Genomic DNA, 17,948 nt, shown 5'->3' with positions numbered 1-17,948 from the left:
CCCGCCTACCTTTACCCCCATCAGGGGTGCTACCAGCTCTCCCCCAGCATCACCCCCCCACCCCTGCCCCCGCAGCTCCAACCCGGCTCTGGGCATTCAGCCTGACTCAGGCTGGCCTCCTGCCCCGGGCGTCCCTTGGCGTGACCACACCTCCCGGGCCCCGCAAGGGTTAAGGCAGCGGAGAGGAGAGGTTTGGGCTGACGTCGCTCTGGCTGAAGGTGGTTCCCCTCGGACGAGGATGGGAGAGCCTGGCGAGCTGAAACCCGAGCTCCCGCTCAGCTGGGGCTTGGGGAGGTCCCTGTAAGAGCCGCCTGCCCCAGCCTCCCTTCGGTCCCTCCCCAGCAGTCACTCTGGCACCGGCGCGGGAACGATGGAGCTGGGCTGCTGGACGCAGTTGGGGCTCACTTTCCTGCAGCTCCTTCTCATCTCATCCTTGCCTAGAGGTACTGTGAGTAGCGTTCAGGGCCCCCCAGGGGCACTTCCCTCCTGGGTATGGTAGGGAGCCCCCCCCCGCCCCTCGGTGGGGGGGAGCCCCAAGAGGTGGTGGTGCTAGGTGGGGGACTGGGGGGAGCAGAGGCAGCGCTGGTGTAATTTGGGGGGCTTGGCTGCTGGTGCTGGAGCGTCTGTCCTCCCTGAGAATGGGGCACCGTTTTATTATCCCAACTGGTGGGACCGGACTGCCTCAGAAAGGGGTACCAGCTCCGGTGCATTTTCCTAGTTTTCATTTTATCTTCGTAAAGCACAGAAGTACCTCCGGGAATCTATCCGGTCTGATTCACCCCCTCTGACTAGCAAGAGGGAGAAGTTTCCCCTGGAAAGAGCCCCCCCAGAGGTGAAGCGGGAAGGAGAAAAACGAACCAAGAGCAAGGCTCGCAGCAAGGGTGTTCCTCCTGGTGGATGTAGCTTGCTGAAATCCTGCAGTCCCAGCCTTCAGAACAGAGCCCCAGCCTGGGAGATTCACCCACTCAGCATATATACACTTCCTTCCCATAAGAATGAGAAAGAAGAGAAAAAAAAAAAAAGCAAGCAAAAAACGGCCGGGGTTAAAAGTGCAGAATCGTTTCTGGGGACACACAGTGTTTGTTTGGAAAGAGCTTTGGCTTCTGTGTTTTTCACTATCATTTTCTGAGCCGCAAACCCCATGTAAAATGGGCTCCCGGGACAACTGAGGCTGAAATGTGACCCAGAGCTCCTGTGGGGCCTCTTGACCCCGCGAGGGAATGGCAGGCTTGTCTTGTAACTGTTCGATGGCAGGCAGAGAAGCAGGGACTTCTGGGTGCATCTGTCCTTACCTGGCTCGAGCGGGGCCAGGAGTCAGGAGGTAGGTGAGACGTCCTGAGGGAAGGGCAGGCTGACGTGTGCAGATGTGACAAAACAGGGCAGCTTGGGGAGGAACAGGGAGTGTGTGAGCATTTGCTACTCGCCTTCTGTGCTGGTTACCTGTCACCTTGCTGGTTACTTGTCACCTGTGTTCTACTTAAGAGGTGGGCGCCCCGTTGCTGCAGGTAGCTGGCGAGTGTCCGGGAATGAATCAGGGTTCAGTGGGGGTGCTGAGGGCCTAAAGTCAATAGCCTGCTGTATAGATAGGGGACTCGGCCATAGGCACGTCCCTTCATGATGAACAAAAAGCCAGGACACATGAAAAACAAACCAACCAACCATTTTGGTCAGAACTTTCCACCTGTAGCCTGCCGGCCCCAGGTGAAATCTTCCTTGGCGCTCTGCTCTCAAGCGGGGGTGTTTCATTGGAGTTTTGCCTCAGTGGCATCTGGGGACAATAAATATTGAAGGAAGAAGGAGCCCACGAGGGGCCTGATAATCCATAAACACAAGTGCTCGCCCAGGGGTAAGTCACCAACTTTCTTTTTTTTTTTTTTTTTTAATTTTTTTTTTCAACGTTTATTTATTTTTGGGACAGAGAGAGACAGAGCATGAACGGGGGAGGGGCAGAGAGAGAGGGAGACACAGAATCGGAAGCAGGCTCCAGGCTCTGAGCCATCAGCCCAGAGCCTGACGCGGGGCTCGAACTCCCGGACCGCGAGATCGTGACCTGGCTGAAGTCGGACGCTTAACCGACTGCGCCACCCAGGCGCCCCGAAGTCACCAACTTTCATTAGGATTCCTCCCTGTTCGTCTCTGCCTTTTGGTGGCCCTAGCCCAACTCCATCGGGGGGTTCCTTCCCAGAGCACCAGGGCTCCGAGGACTAGTTCCTCGTGGCTGCATCAACCCTCCCCTGCTTCCTTTTTTGTAACACAGCAGGTAAGATGGCTCAAACCCACGCCAGTTAAAAAACAAAGGTCAGCTGCCCCTCTCTTCTTGCCCGGGATCTGGAAAACCAAACCCATTTACTCCTGACCCGAGAATCTCTTTTACCTTTGGCTACGGAAAAGCTTCGGGAAGGGTGCCTGGCAGTCACGCTGTTGACGGAACCCCGTAGCACCCTCCAGCAGCCTCACGTGCGTAGTGAGGCTATTTTGGTGGTTGAACGTCCACCGTCAGAGGGGAGAGGGAGGAACAGAGTGGAGAAGGGAAATAATTCCTCAAAGAGTGAGTGAGTCCACTCCCGGCTGGAATGCTGAATCTGGCCCCGTCTAGAAGAGCCTGGAAGCAGATTTCCTCTAATTGCTTTTCTAAAACGAGCGTTTGATGAACTGTCAACATCCACTGGATGTTGTGCGGATGGCACAGGAGGTGGTTGTGGCTCATCGACACGGGACACATGCTGCAGGGTGAGAATGCAAACATTAGGCCAAGTGACAACCCAACATAAACAGCATGTGGGGGAGAAACCCGACTCCAGTGACTCCACCAGACAGCAGTGGCTTTGCCAGCAGGATTCTGCCTAAGAGGAAGAACTCATGTAAAATATGTGACTCTTGGGAATGAAACCTTAATGTGGATAATTTTGCAAGTGTTGCTTCCAAAAGACATTAGCTTGCGGAGAACGAACGTAGAAGCAACCGGGGAAGATAATTTGAAGCCCAGATATCCAGTGGGCAGGAACAACCAGCCGAGAAAGGGAATGTGGAAAGAGAGCAAGGGGAAAGGAGTGGCAAGAAAAATGAGATGTTGGTTTATGATGGGATGTGTTAGCAAACTCCAAGGAGAGAGCTTTGGAAATTGGGCCATCTGGGCTGGGGTGGATTCTCGTGGGGACCACGAAGACAGTGTTCCCCTGGTTGATAACTAAGAGCTGTGGCTTCTCCACCGGGAAAATAATTTGATGGTGGGGTCATGGATTTTTGGAGCTGGGAGCGACTTTGGAGATCACTTAGTTTTGAGCACCTTAATTTCCGACGGCAACGTGATGAAACATCTGTGGACCTTTATGTTGTGCCCAGTCTTTGAGCCAAATTCCGTGCATGCATGAATTCTCAGGCCACCCTAATAAGGTAGGGGCTGTTATTATCCTTATTTTACAAACGGGGTTTAGAGAGGTTCTGTGACCTGTTCAAGGATGCACTGGCCTGGTTTCTCAAAAAAAAAAAAAAAAAAAACCTAAACGGTTGACCCAGCAATTCCATTTCTGGGTGTATACGCAAAAGAAATGAAAGCGGGGACTCGAACAGGTATTTGTATACCAGTGTCCGTCGCAGCCTTATTTCCAATAGCCAAAAGGTGGAAACAACCCCAGATGTCCATCCACGGACAAAGTGTGGTATCTATACCCACTGGAATACCATTCAGCCTTGAAAAGGAACGAAGTGCTGACACTGACTATAGCAGGGCTGAATTTTGAAGACATTACATGCTAAGTGGAAGAAGCCAGACACAAAGGAAAAATAAATACTGTGTGGTTTTACTCATAGAAGGTGCACAGAGCAGGGAGATCCAGGAGGGGCGGGGGGGGAGGGGAGGAGAGTTGGGCGAGTTCACGTTTAGTGGGCGTGGAGTTTCACTGTGAGATCATGAAAAAGTTCTGGAGATGAATAGTGGTGTTGTTTGCACGAGCCACTGAACGGAACACTGAAAAGTGACTGAAATGGTAAATTTTGCATTACTTAAAGTTTGCTGCAATCATGATGAAAAAGACAAAGAATGCACAGGCAGATGAGTGGAGCCTGGGGTGAGCTCAGACTGTCTAATTCCTGAGCTCAAACTCGCCTGGTACCTGAGTGACTTAAATTCCCGCATCTAACGGGTGGATCGATTATGCTGACGTACGTCTCCGCTTGGCACGGCTTCAGGACCCGTGTGGTAGGGGAGAGTCCTTGCTAGCCCCAGTTTCGGTGGCACTGGTCGCCTGCGGCAAAGAGGGAGACTCGTAGAGCTGAAGGTCTGGCAGTCTTTGGGTCGAAATGCCTGCAAAAGTATTTAGGTAGGATTTGAAGGTAGGTTGGTCCTCTCTATGGCCAGACACCCCACCTTTTCAACCTACGTGTATGTTCCTGGCTACTTCCTACTGGCAAGTGAGATTTTGACTGTGTTCCTGAGAGGGGCGGGGCGGAAAGGGAGAGTGAAAGCCAGAAGGCAGAGCGCTCGGTGCTGGTTGGGGAGAAACACATGAGAGGATTGAGTAGCTTGACAGGACTCTTTTTTTTTTAATTTAATTTAATTTAATTTAATTTTTTATTTTATTTTACTTTATTTTATTTTTAATGTTTTTATGTATTTTTGAGACAGAGCATGAACAGTGGGGGGGGGGGAGGGGATGGGGGGGAGGGAAGAGGGAGACACAGAATCCAAAACAGGCTCCAGGCTCCGAGCTGTCAGCACAGAGCCTGATTCGGGGCTCCAACTCATGGACGGTGAGATCATGACCTGAGCCGAAGTAGGATGCTCAACCGACTGAGCCACCCAGGTGCCCCTTGACAGGACTTTGAAAAGAAGGAATGTGAATATAAACTTGGGGGTTTTGTAGAACATGTAGAACCTCTGTGACCACCAACACTTCAGTAAAATGTTTTATTCCCGTGAGCTCTCAAGAGTGAGCGTTTGATGGAAACAGAGGATGAAGCTGGGTAGTATGTCTGGGTCAATAAGCTGGGGACAAAACACCTTTGGACATGGGAGCCCAAAGGCAGAAGTGGCTTAAAGCATGTGAGTCTCTCAGAAATACCCAGAAGTCTTAGGGAAGGCTTTGGAATACCACTGGCATGGACTGAGGGTTTGATTTAAACTTACCTACATCTGAGTTACACTGGCTAGACAGAAATGGCTGAGATAATGGTGTCTGGGGGGATTTAGTGACTGGCCTTAGGTCAGAAATTATTTCCACCTGTCCCACGAGGAGCGGCCAATCCCCATGCAAGAGAAACGTCTCTACCTGCCTCCCCTGAGACCAGCTCTAGAAGCTGCGATTGATTTGTTGTATGTGTGGATTGGGGGAGGTGCCATTTCAGTGATAAATGAGGGAAGTTGGTGCCCCATTTCCCCCCAAATGTGGGAGGACCTGTCACCCTCACTCTGGGATATCTGAAAGTCACAAGAGCCCAGCTCCCTCCCCTCTTTTTTTTTTTTTTTTTAACTTGAGAGAAGAGGGAAATGCAGTGTTTACATTTTCCAGTTCCTGAATTCCAGGGTAAAGGGGCCAGAGGCCAGCTGGAGCTTTGAAAGCTACCAGATCAGTGGCAAAACGTCTACCAGCTTCCAAGCCTGGTCTGTGTTTAAGGAATTCTGCTTGTCAGCCATCATAAGATCTGGGCTGAGGCATTAGGTTGACAGTGAAATGTGTAGGAAAAAACAAACCTTGTACCTATAAGCAAAACTACTCAAGGAAGGCAGAGAATTAGAGTTGGTATTGTACTCTCTTAGTCAATGGGACCTTCCACTGCTCCCGGCTCAGCTCCACTCCTTTCATTTTTCTGGGGTACAGTCATCTGTGAGACAGACCCAGAGCCCGTGTGGTTGACAGCAGAGTGGGTAGGGGTTGTACCTCAAACCCTTCACCCTTGATGATGGAAGCACCAAATAGCCTCCCATCCTCTCGTGTATAAGGGACCTGACCGTAAGTTTGGCCACCCAGATAATTAATGGCGTTTGTGGTAAATACCAGGCTCTGTCCTATGTGCCTTACGTTTAATTTATTTAATGACACATGGAGGAACTTAGGTAGAGAGTACTCGCCCTGGCCACATGGCTGGACATCCATGTTGGAGCCCAGACAGTCTGGCTCCGTAACACACACTGAAGCCCTCCATGACACTGACCATGGTAGGTAGATGTGCTGGCTGTATTTTGGCTGACTCATAAAAGAACACGGTGTCAGTAAAGAAATCTGGTTATCCCTTGGGCATTGAAAGTGCTCAGAATGGCAGAAGTGAGGCCGTATACTCACCACTGCGGAGACGGAGAGGATGCGGGAGGAGGGAGAGAGGCATCAAAAGCCCCCATGGGCCCATGTGGGATCTAGGACTGGGGGGGAGCCGTTCCCTGAAGGAAACTGAGGCACTGAGCAGAGACCCAAAACTTTAACCAGTTGCTGGGAGCGCTGTCCACAAGATCATGTGTCTTATTCTGAATCGGCATAGAAAGTGAGACTTTCTTTGTCTCGTGGTTAACTTTTATCATCGGAATCATGTGTCTGTTCACAAAGGGATAGAGTTAAGGATGAGCCGTGTTTCATGTCCAGCCCTGATACTATGTAGCCTATCTCCTTTATGGATTTATTCTGTCAAGATCATCAGTGTGTAAACCCTTAATGCTTTGGAATGGGAGAAGCAGGCCTGGAATAAATAAAGGCAAGCATTTTTTCCCCTTCTTTTTTGGCATAACACAGTTGATGGATATAGCAGGGGATGGAGACACCATCCCCTTCCAGTAAAATTAAGATGGGCTTTAACCAATTCATTTCAACCATGAATAAGGATCTACTGTCTACCAGACAGTAACGTGAAACAGTTAAGAGAAGTGCCCCCATCGTCTGGGCAGCAAATGAAGACACCTATTTCTGTCACCCTTCTGCCTCTGGAGCTGGGGAAATGCCTTTATTCCTGCGGTGTGGGTGTCTGTGTCACCACCCTCCCTGAGGTTCTGGCCGTTTCAGAGGGCTGCGTTAGTGGTTTGGCAGTGAGTCTCCGTGTGAGTAGAAGTCTGGTCAGTGGGTTTGGTGATTGGAAAACCGGGGCTGCCGCCAGAACAGAGTGAGGAACGCATTCAGGCAACGTTAGCTCATGGGGAGACAAGGCAGTTGTCCTCATAAGCTGAATCCACGATTGGTTTAAAAAAAGTTTTGTCAGCCAGTTGAATGGAAAACCACTAAATGGAGGGGATGTTGACCCAGTTTGCTTCAAGTCAAATGAATCATTTGAAGACTGAGGAGCTGAAGGGTCAGTGTTTTTCAGAGCCCCCTCTCCACTTCCTTCATAGGATTCCTTTGCATGTGATCAGTGAATCGCCCTCATGCTGGGATCTTCCCTCCGGATCAGCACTGAAGGTGGAGAGCACCTGAGGTGTCCCAGGACACGTTGCCTGAGTTTAGCTTCTAGCTGGTCACTTCTACTCCCATACTTTGCCACATCCCCTTGGCTCACCTGGTTGTGAACAGAAGCGGGGGTTTGGGTGCCAGTAAAGAATGTTTGTTGCAGGATTTCTTGGTCTGGCTTTCTGCCTCCCAGTGGGTGGTTGGCTGCCTGCTTCTACGTGGTGCTCAGCCTTCCTTCTGTGCAAGCCCGGCTCCCCTGGCCAACCCACTGGTGGAACAGAACAAGCGAGCATCCCTAGTCTTTGTAGAAGTGAGATACACACTGCAGTTAACAAAGATATTCACAGTAATAGACCCAATGGATTCCTCATACTGCACCATCGAGACTCCCGTGTGACAGCAAGAGCCGTTTCTAACCTCACTCTTTGTCAGAACTAACCTTTCCCTGGGAATCACACGTGCTTCACGTGTCCACATTCAGGTATTTATTCAGCAAACTTGATCACGCACCTACCCCGGGGCCAGGCGCGATCCTAGGTACTTGGGGATGTCATGATGAACAAGACAGAGTTCTTTTCCTTAAGGCACTTGAACAATCTATCGAAAGAGCTGTTGGTCCAGTCTGACATTTTTCCAAAGTGGGTTTCATGGCACTCTAATGCTGGAAGATATTCAGCAAAAAAAACAAAAAAACAAAAAAACAAAAAAACCAAAAAAAACCAAAACAAAACCGAGGGCGTTATGATGAAAAATGTCTGGGGAATGTGGAGATTAACTGTGCACAAAGCATTTATAGACACTGCTAAGCCCTGCAATAAAGAAAGCAGTGATTAGCATTTTATAAGGTTAAGCACAGAATGTCTTTTCACACAATACCTTATACCACCAGTGGAGTTACTGCTCCTTAGAATATAGTTTGGCAAACTACTCCTTTGCCCATAAGGAACGCAACGCTGAAGAATACCTCACCATTATGGAGGATAAGGGAAGAAGGGAATTTGAAAGTCTGTAAAACAGGGGCTTCTCATTAGCCTTCTGCTGAGGGCAGGGCAGGAAGTCTGATGTCCTAGTCACTTACCAGTCCCTGAGAGAGTGAAAGAGCCATGGATTTGGCCCCGTTCATGTTGAGAAACATCCTTGCCAGCATTGACCTGCATGGTTCATTGAGAAAACTCATTTCTCATAGTCAGGTTGCCTACAGTAATGCAGTCGGTCTGGGATCATTGGACAAACTGAATCTGATTAACAGGTGCCCACGGTGACACAGCAGTTCTGGGGAGTGATGGAGCTGTGGCTTGACTCCCCAACTAGACTGTATCCTTGACTGTCACCAAGTCTCCCCTTCACAAGGATGCTACTTGAGCATCCTTCGAATCCCTGGAGGCACTGAGTCCCAGGACTGTTCATCACCAGTTACCCTCTCTTCTCCACTCCTCCTTCCCCCACCCTGCACACCCGGAGGCTTGTCTCCAATCCCTTGTTATTTACCCTGGTAGCTCGGGAATAGCCCAGTCACTGTGACCGAGATTTGCACACCCTGAAGTGGTCTGAGCTGTTTACACTGGGGCTGTATCCCAAAGAGACAGCACGTGAGTTTGAGCTGCTCATCAACCCACTGTTTGCTGCTTCTGGGAACTTCTTTGTTCCTGCCTTTGCTAAATATTGTTCTTGTTGTCATGCAACATGGCTTCTCTCTTGGCCCTAGCATTGCCTGCTCCTTCTCTCTGCCCTGACTTGTTTCAGATTGGATAACTGCAGTGGCAATGGGTAAGGGAGAAGACCTGTTGTTCCCTTAAGGGGTATCTTGCCAGAGTAGACTCAAGTCATCCATGACCTCAGCAAAGATCCAGCCTTTACTTGCCATAATTCTGGAATTCACCTTTGATGTAGATATCTTGGTATGGATGTGTCCAAGTTTGAATACACACGTACACAGAAGAGTAGAGATGTGGATGTGTGTTTGTATGAATATGTATATACACGGGGTGTAGAGTATTACGGTTTAAAGGATGGGGCAGGGTTTGAGTCCTGGCTCTGTTGTTCGTGGCTGCTTTTCTCTGGCAAGTTACTTAACCTTTTTCATGTGGCCTTACCACCTTCCAACCTGTAGACTGAGGATTGTAGTGTATTATGGGTTTATTGCAGGTGTTAAATGAGAATCTACTTAAAGTAGATTAGTGAAACGCCTCGCAAAACAGGAGTGCTCAGGAAGTGACAGTCGTCTCCTTCTCTCCCTTCTACTGTACTTCCCACCAGCACACATTTCACAGGGTATCGAGAGGAAACACTGGCGGTTCTGTGTGTAGTAGGGTGGGAGTTACAAGGTCCCCTTGAGGCCCTCTTTGCTTCAGTCCACAGTCCTATCCTCTTTCCCTGTGGCTCTGTCAGAAAAAAAAATCCCCTAAAGATTCACCGTAAGTTTCTCTCTTTGAGCCTTGCTACCTTCCCTTGGTTTTAGCATGCATCCACCTTACAACCTTAGAGGAAATGCCCTTCCGCACAGTGCCTTAGTTTCTCTGTGTTTGCACCAGGGCGAACGGTAGTTTCTTGCAGGGGCTGAGAGGTCAGTGTTTTTCAGAGCAGGTGATTCTGGATCCATAATGTTGGTGTCCCAAACAGGAGATGCTCCTGACCCCCTGTTGCCATTCGAAGGTGGAGCCAGGCAGGAAGCCTCAGGCAAAAAGAAGTTCCCCTTCTCTTGTTCTAGCCCACAGAGCTGGGAGAGGTAGCTATAATGAAGGCTAGCCTGCCTGAAGCTGCTGCCAGCTTAGGGTTCCGTGAACAGGACATACCATCATAAACGCATCATCCTCACTCAACTTCCCTCCACATTCGACCAGTGCTGTTGGCCAGCTGGCTCTGGCAGGAGGAAAATCTGGCTTCTGCCGGGCATCAGTGACCCTGGATCTGAAGACAGTAACACTAACCCTGGAAGCTATTGGCAAGGAGGGAGATGTGGCCGACCAAGACTCCTGTGTAGCCTTGACGTGCTCCGATTCAGAAAGAAGGGTTTGAAAGTGTGGAAGATTGGGGGCAGGTGGGGTGGTTGGTAGAATTCTTGGATCCAGGGAAATCCAGATTGGATTTTTAGGGTAGAGCTTAAGTTTTATTGTTTTTAACTTGGCCATTCTGATGTTTCGGTTGATGTAATAATTTGCTGAATTCGATTGCCAAGTGCTTTTAGATGCATTATTAAATTTTTTTTTTTGTAGTAGCCAATCCTACTGAGAAAATAAGACCCAGTCAGCTCGCTCGTTTTCCAACAATGGAAGTAACCCAGAAGCAGCTGTCCTTCAAGGATTTCCAGCACCACAGTTGTTGAGGATAATGGCAACTGGGGGCCCTTCCAAATGCCAGAGTTTAGGTTTTGTTCCCTTTGGCTATGGATGTCGAATTTCTATTTCTAGAAGAGAAGCAGCAGGAGGTGAGGTATGTCCTATTTAAATGGGTGTCTGAAGAGGGAGTATTAGGAAAAAGAGACGAAGAAATCTAGAAGCAAGGCAAGGAATTCAGAATGCCATGATTTAAACATGAGCCTACTGCTGAAAAATGCCATGTATGTGTGGGCCTCAGGAGAAGACATTATTACTCACCCCCTTCACTCCCTTCGCCATCTGTGTCTTAGCCAAAGACGTGATGGCTCTTTATCCTGCAGAGGATATTGGTAATGTCTTGACAAATCTGTACTTTTTCTTTCAAAGCCCTTTCTGCTCATCGCCTTCTTCCACCGCAATGACGTCGACAACACCATCGGCCTACACCTCTCCGCTTGAAGCTTTGGGGGAAGGTGTCTTGTCTGCGATTGTCCAGCAGCATAAAAGAGGGACAGATTTCAGGATTAAAAGTTGGGTGGTCTGTTTCCCAAACGTGTCCATTTCGTCACTGCCGAATTTTTAATCTGCAAAGTCAGGGGAGTGAACTCTCTAGAATGAAGCTAGTGTGTTGGAAGGAATCTGTTTCTAGGCTCCGGCTCTAGAAAGAGGTGGGTTCTGATCTTCCTTCTTTCACCTGAAAACTGTGCCGCCCGGGGCAGTTTATTTACCCTGTCTGTTCCTCAGTTTCCTCATCTGTCAAGCGAAGAAAATAATACTTACTTTGAGGGGTGGCTCTGAGGGTTCGGCGAGCTGGTGTGGGCATGCCCTGCGGGTATCGGGGCCCAGGGTGCAGAGGAGGGAATGAAGAACCACAGCGGAGAACAGTGTGCTTAATAAAGGGTGAGTAGGGACAGCTCGTGACACACTGACTTTCACCTCCCCGTCCCTCCCCATTGTGCGCATGCCTACAAACCAGATTTCTACAGAATCCCTGAGAAGTTTTCTCACTCCTGATACCCAGAGGCGGTGACGAAAACCTTGACTCCACAGCTGTCATTATCTCATTAACAAGAGGAGCTGTAAAAAGGGGCAGCCAGAGGTCACCGAGTTGGGGAACCCAGCCAGGCTGGGACCGAGGGTCTCTGGCTGACAGGTTGGTTCTCAAAGGCTTAGGAGGAGACAAGGAGTCCCCGAGGGCCCAGTCCCCTGACTCACCATCCTGCCTGCCTGGGGTTTGCCTGTCATGGATCCCGATCCCGCAAGCAGGAGCTCTGACCCTGGGGGAGTCAGGAAAGGCGTGTGCTGCCCCGAACTCAGTATGGGGAATGCAGATCGCATTTTTTAAAGTTTATTTATTTTTTGAAGGAGAGAGACAGAGCACGAGTGGGGGAGGGGCGGAGAGCAAGGGAGACACAGAATCTGAAGCAGGCTCCGGGTTCTGAGCTGTCAGCACAGAGCCCGACGTGGGGCCTGAACCCACGAGACATGAGATCATGATCTGAGCCGCAGTCAGACGCTTAACTGGCTGAGCCCCCCAGGCACCCCCGAGTTATGCGTCTTTTCTCCCCCTTCTGGTCTCGGAAGGTTTACGGAATGCAGGACAGTAAAGGCTCAGTAGAAATTTTAGTTACATGCGGTTACACGGGAGGACCTGGAGGTTTCGGGGGCCAGAAAGGAGGGCTCTAACATCAAGGAGGAGTGAGCACCTGACAAAAGTGCCTTTCTTTGCCACCTTCTGGGGTGGTCTCCACCAGGGCCTTTCGTCTGACAACTGATGTTTCCATCTTGCAAGGAACAGGCTGACCCTTGTTTTCGTGGAGAATCCTCTGGGTTTTTTCAGATGGACTTTAATGGCCATCAGTTTCAAGTTATTTCCTTAAAATGTCGTGTTGAGAACACAGTACTTGAAGGCTATGGGGACACAGTCCCCCACCATCCTGTGGAGGTTAGCACCTGCTGTTTGAGGGATTATGGGCTCTCCATCTTGTCAGCAGGAGGGAGAGATCAGAGCTGGACAGCCTTCAAGCAGACACTCAGTCTGCCGAGGGACCCTGCAAAATAACGATGGTGACAATGACATCAGCCAGCTTTCTTTCATTGATTCATTCATTCGACCTCCATGTATATGAAAGCTGAACTTGGGCCAGCTGGTCAGCATTGTCCTCATTGCCTTGGTATTCCCACTGATAGAGCAGGACTGAGAGCTCGAGTGCCTTCCATTTTCCACAGTGAGTTCTGGAAGAACCAAAGCTGGACCAAAACAATGGACTCTCTCCTCTGGATAGGAGCTGCTAGGATGGCTTATGCCTCTAAACATGGCAGCTGAGAGGACAGAGCTTATGATACCAAAGTACTTTGCAACTCTCTTGCTTTTATTTGCCCTGATTTAAAACAGAGGGGAGCAGGGGCACCTGGGTGGCTCAGTCAGTTGAGCATCCAACTCTTGATTTCAGCTCAGGTCATGATCCCAGGGTCATGGGATTGGGCCTCGTGTCAGGCTCCACACAGAGCATGGAGCCTGCTTAAGATTCTGGGGCACCTGGGGGCTCAGTCGGTTAAGTGTCGGACTCTTGGTTTTGGCTCAGGTCATGATCTCACAGTTTGTGAGTTCGAGCCCCACATGGGGCTTGCTGCTGTTAGCCTGTCGCCTGCTTTGGATTCCCTGTCCCGCTCTCTCTCTGCCCCTTTAATTAAAAAAAAAATTTTTTTTAAATGTTTATTCATTTTTTGAAAGACAAAGAGAGACAGAGCGTGAGGGGGGGAGGGGCAGAGAGAGGAAGACACAGAATCCGAAGCAGGCTCCAGGCCCTGAGCTGTCAGCACAGAGCCTGATGTGGGGCTTGAACTCACGAACCGCGAGATCATGACCTGAGCTGAAGTCGGACACTTAACTGACTGAGCCACTCAGGCGCCCCATCTGCCCCTTTAATTTTGATGAAAAAATTAAAAAAGAGGGGAGAGGGCACCAGCACACATGAGATAATTATGCAGCAATTTAAAATCACTTTTGGAGACTCCTAAGTGTCAAGAGAAGACATCCATGATTGAAGTAAAGAAAAAGAAACAGTGGTTTTTAACCGGAAACGTTATATATGTCACCAGTTTCCAGAAGACTATGTGTGCACACGTATCAGTATCTGTATGTGTATGTATATGTCCGTGGGAATAAGACAACTTGAAGCTTGCTGTCTATCCAGACAGCAAAAATATTAAAGATATTCCTCAATATTTTTCCTTCCTTTATGATTTTATTGTTGAAGCTTTCATAAGGAATCTTTGATATTAAAATGTGTAGTGTTTCATAAAAAAAAAGAGAACCGTAAATATTTTACCCAGTGGAAGAGCTCGGCATGAACAAGTGTGAGTGGCACGCAGAACTCTCGGAGCTCGATTTCGTCATGGATGTGTGTTCTCAGTGCCTTGGTTTATCCCAGGCGAGTTCTTTGTGCTTTGTGCTTCCTTCCTGGGAAGCGCTGACGGGATAAGGCGCATTTGCAGCTTATATAAGGTTTTGTTCTTAAATGTGGACGGCAGAGTAAAATTTGCTCACCTTCCGTAGCTGCTCATGCTGGGGGCGGTCCTGGCCCGTTGCCCTCTGAGCAGTGGGTTTTTCACCCCCTCCCTAGGCCCACACGTCTGTATTGGCCTCCCGTCCTCCCAGAATTAATTGCCCAGAGAAGCTTTGGCATTTCTCTTTACTTCTTCTCCTACCTAGCTCTTTTCCTCCTTTTCCTCACTGGTAAAGTGAAGAAGTGAGGCTACATCATTTTAACTTAAAAGAAAAACCTACTTCCCTGGGTCATGTTGAAGATTAAATTGCATGAACAATATAAAAGCACTTTAGGTAAACACATGCTGACATGCTTTAGTGTTCACACGTACATCCAGTAACTTCTGCTATTGGAGAGGTTTCTCTCAACCGTACTTTCTGGAACTGGCCTCTAGCACCATACTGAAATTCCCTGAAATCTATACAGCAAAAGCCAAATGACCAATATGCCTTTTCTGCAAATGTAATTCTAAGAAATGGAGGGAGGAAAAGTCCAGGAGATTGCTTTTGTCTGCTTACCGCGTTTTAAAATCTCTTCAGCTGGTCAACTTTAATTATTTCTTACAGAATATTTCACTTATCTATTTATTTCTTACACATGTATTTTGAGGGTACCTTCTCGTCTCTGTTAAAGCTGGGGAGAAAGAAGGGTGATGGATTTGCCAGACCAGAGGGAACAGGTCGAGTCACAAAACCATTAAAACCATTGCCTCCTCCGGCACTTACACGGATTTCTGAGTTCTTGGTTTTGTTTTGTTTTTTAAGATTTATTTACTCATGTATTTATTCAACCCCGAGATCAAGAGTCATATGTTTCACTGACTGATCCAGCCAGGTGCCCCTCTACCTGTGGTTGTATTTAACGTCCTCCCCCCCAGCAACCCTGTGAGCCCCATAGATTTGGTACTAATGTCCCTTCATGACCACCCATTTGTTCTCAGAGCACCCTGAAGTTTCCTTACCACAGTTAGTGATTATGTGTTTGTGAGGTCATTTGCCCTTAGTCTCCTCTTCTACAAAACAGTGACTTCTGTAAGGCTGGAAGGGTGTCTGTTTTTCTCTCCATCATGTCCCAGCACCCAGCCTCCTACAGGACACAAGCAGACACTTGGTAAACACTTGTGCAATGAAAGAATGAATTTGTCAGTTCACCCGTATTCTTGGCACTGTGTTCAGTGGGGAAACTGAGGGACGGGGTGGTTAAACCTTTATTCATTTATTTTTTCTGAGAAGACGCAGCATGTTAGTTCTGTTAGTATGTTACCGCAGTAACAAATTACCACAGATTTACTAGTAGTAACTTAGAACAGCACACCTTTATTTCTTCCAGTTCTGGCGGTCAGGAGTTTGAAATGAGTTTCCTGAGGCTAAAATCGAGGCGTCGGCCGGCCTGCATTCCTTCAGGAGGCTCCAGGGGAGGGTCTGTTCCCGTGCCTTGTCCAGCTTCCAGAAGCTGCCTGTGTTCCGTGGCTCGTCGTCCCTTCCTCCATCTTCAGAGCACGTCAGTCCAGTCTCTGCTTCTGTTGTCACATCTTTCTGAGCATCCTACCTCCCTCTTACAAGGGTCCTTGCAATGATGCTGGGCCCAGCTGGACAATCCAGCATACTCTTCCCTTCTCAAGATCCTTAAATTAGTTATATCTACAAAATCCCTTTTGCCTTGTAAGGCAACATTTTCATAGTTTTGGGGGGTTAGGATGTGGCCATCTTTGGGAGGGCCATTATTCTGTTTGCTACCCACAGAATCCTCGAAAAGGAGCAAGTTGGTGGACCTGGCAGACAGAATAGCTTCCCGGGATCATTCCCTTTGGTGAAGACGATACGGTGCCTGAGACGTTACCTATGAAGTTAATATGATGGGCTTGGGAGGGCAGAGGTGGACTTGCGCATTGAAGTTAAAAGAAATGTCAATGAAGGCATTTTAGGGAATTAATTTCTGGGTAAAAAGGAGGCCAGAATATTCCATGGCTGGGCCAGAGGTGTTGCCTGCTGCTTAGGGGGAAATGGACGTCACTCTCTGTTGGAGTAGAGCCGACCTCGCTTGGCCTTCTTAAGTTTAAAGGCTTGTAAAAGTTGCAAATTACTTTTATCCTGCCATTGCCCTCCCAGGAGTTACTCGTGCTTATAAATTCTTAGAAAAGCCTGAAGGATGTAGGGCTTACCCTAAGGTGAACAGAGGGAGGGCTAAGACACGAACCACACCCCACAGGCATATTTGCTGTTCCCGGGGATTCAGATTGTGCACAGCTGGACAAGGTGGGGGCTGGACCCAAGGCAGGCAGCCTGGACCCACTGTCCCGGGCACTTCTCTACAGATGGAAAGTGCCTTAGTTCCAACAGCAAATTATGGGATGAAGCCAGCTCCCCTGGTTTGTAGCTCCAAGCTGGACCTACTGGATGGAAATACTGGACTATTGAAGAGAGGTAGCTCGGGTGTTAAGGCGGATTCATTCAATAAGCATTTATTGAGCACCTTTTGTGTGCCAGACCCTTCCCTAGCAGCCGTGAACAAGTTAGATGTGGCTCCTACCAGCGTATGGTCATGTAAGGGATGCAGACAATAGGCAAGTAAATGGAAATGCAGAAAATGAGTATAAGTTGTGGTAAGGGCTAGACAAGGGAACACTTAGTAGAGATTATCATGGGGGGGGGTGGAGCTATGCACTTCCGGGGGAGAAGTCAGTGAGAACCTCTCTGAGCAGGTGTCATTTATCATAAGGCCTAAAAGGGTGAAATAGAGGCAGTGGGAAAAGCAAATGTGAAGGCCCGGAGGTAGACAAGAGCTTGGTGGTTTTGAGAAACTTCTAGAAAGTGGGAGACCATGGCCAAGAAAACGTTTGGAGGGGTAGGGAGTGGTGGGTTCTCAAAGGCCTGTGGGCCATGACGGAGCATTTGGGCTTTGTTCCAAACGCAGTGGGAGCCAACATGAACATTTTAAGTAAGGAACTGGTATGCTATATAGTAAAACCTTGGACTGTGAGTGTTGTGCAAAACAAGCAAGCATTTCTAATAAATTTTGACTTGAGAAACGAGCCGTGTCTTGCAATATGAGTAGTATGTGACGCCGAATGTCACATGATCACAGCTGAGCCAATGGCTCTTCTGTCTCTTCTCTCGCTGTGGGATGGTGGGCGATCATCTCCCGTGCTTGGATGCTCGGTCTCAGGCCGTGGTGTTTGGCAGAAATCAGGGATTTTTCAGAACATTGGAGGGTGCCCACAGCCGGTACTGGTGTATTTTTTGTCACTTCGAAGCACCCGTGGACAGTCCTTTGCTTTTCCATACAAGAGTAAGCTCAGGAATGCTTTGCCTCATTCTAGGTCCGGCTGCCTGCAGATAGAGACCCGTTCCTCTGCTCCCTTATTGCCAGTTACATTAAATACGGTGTATGACAAGAGTTTATTAATACTGTACTGTAGTCAACATCGGTCAGTGATAGTGGAAGTCGTCCCACACAACAACCCTCCTTTCTTGTCTCCCTCACACCAGCCATGAAGGTTTTCAAAGGCAAGTGCAGGTTAATTTGTTTATTTTTCTCCATATCTTGTCCATACTGGGCACCTGCAGGTAGCAGCCGTGCTGCGTGCCTTTTCATGGCTGAGTAATATTCCACGGTCTGAGTACCACTGTATCCTGCACCACATTTTATTTACTCACTGATCTCCTGATGGACACTTGGGTTGTTTCCACCTTTTGACTCCGAGGAATAATGCTGCAATG

At 48.8% G+C, this 17,948-nt stretch overlaps 1 protein-coding gene across 1 annotated transcript in view; it reads left to right on the top strand.

Moving 5' to 3' along the window:
* The first annotated feature begins 219 nt into the window (after positions 1-219).
* Positions 220-17,948, top strand: part of PAMR1 (peptidase domain containing associated with muscle regeneration 1) — a 75,876-nt gene continuing 58,147 nt past the window's right edge. Inside the window, exon 1 of the mRNA XM_030332874.1 lies at positions 220-443. Coding sequence (XP_030188734.1) covers positions 371-443 — 73 coding nt within the window. The 5' untranslated portion in view covers positions 220-370. The remainder of the gene's footprint in view (positions 444-17,948) is intronic.

This window comes from Lynx canadensis, chromosome D1 (genome assembly GCF_007474595.2).
Source record: "Lynx canadensis isolate LIC74 chromosome D1, mLynCan4.pri.v2, whole genome shotgun sequence".
Lineage (NCBI taxonomy): Eukaryota > Metazoa > Chordata > Mammalia > Carnivora > Felidae > Lynx > Lynx canadensis.
Note: the sequence above shows the minus strand (reverse complement) of the source record. Positions and strands in the feature narration are given on the sequence as shown.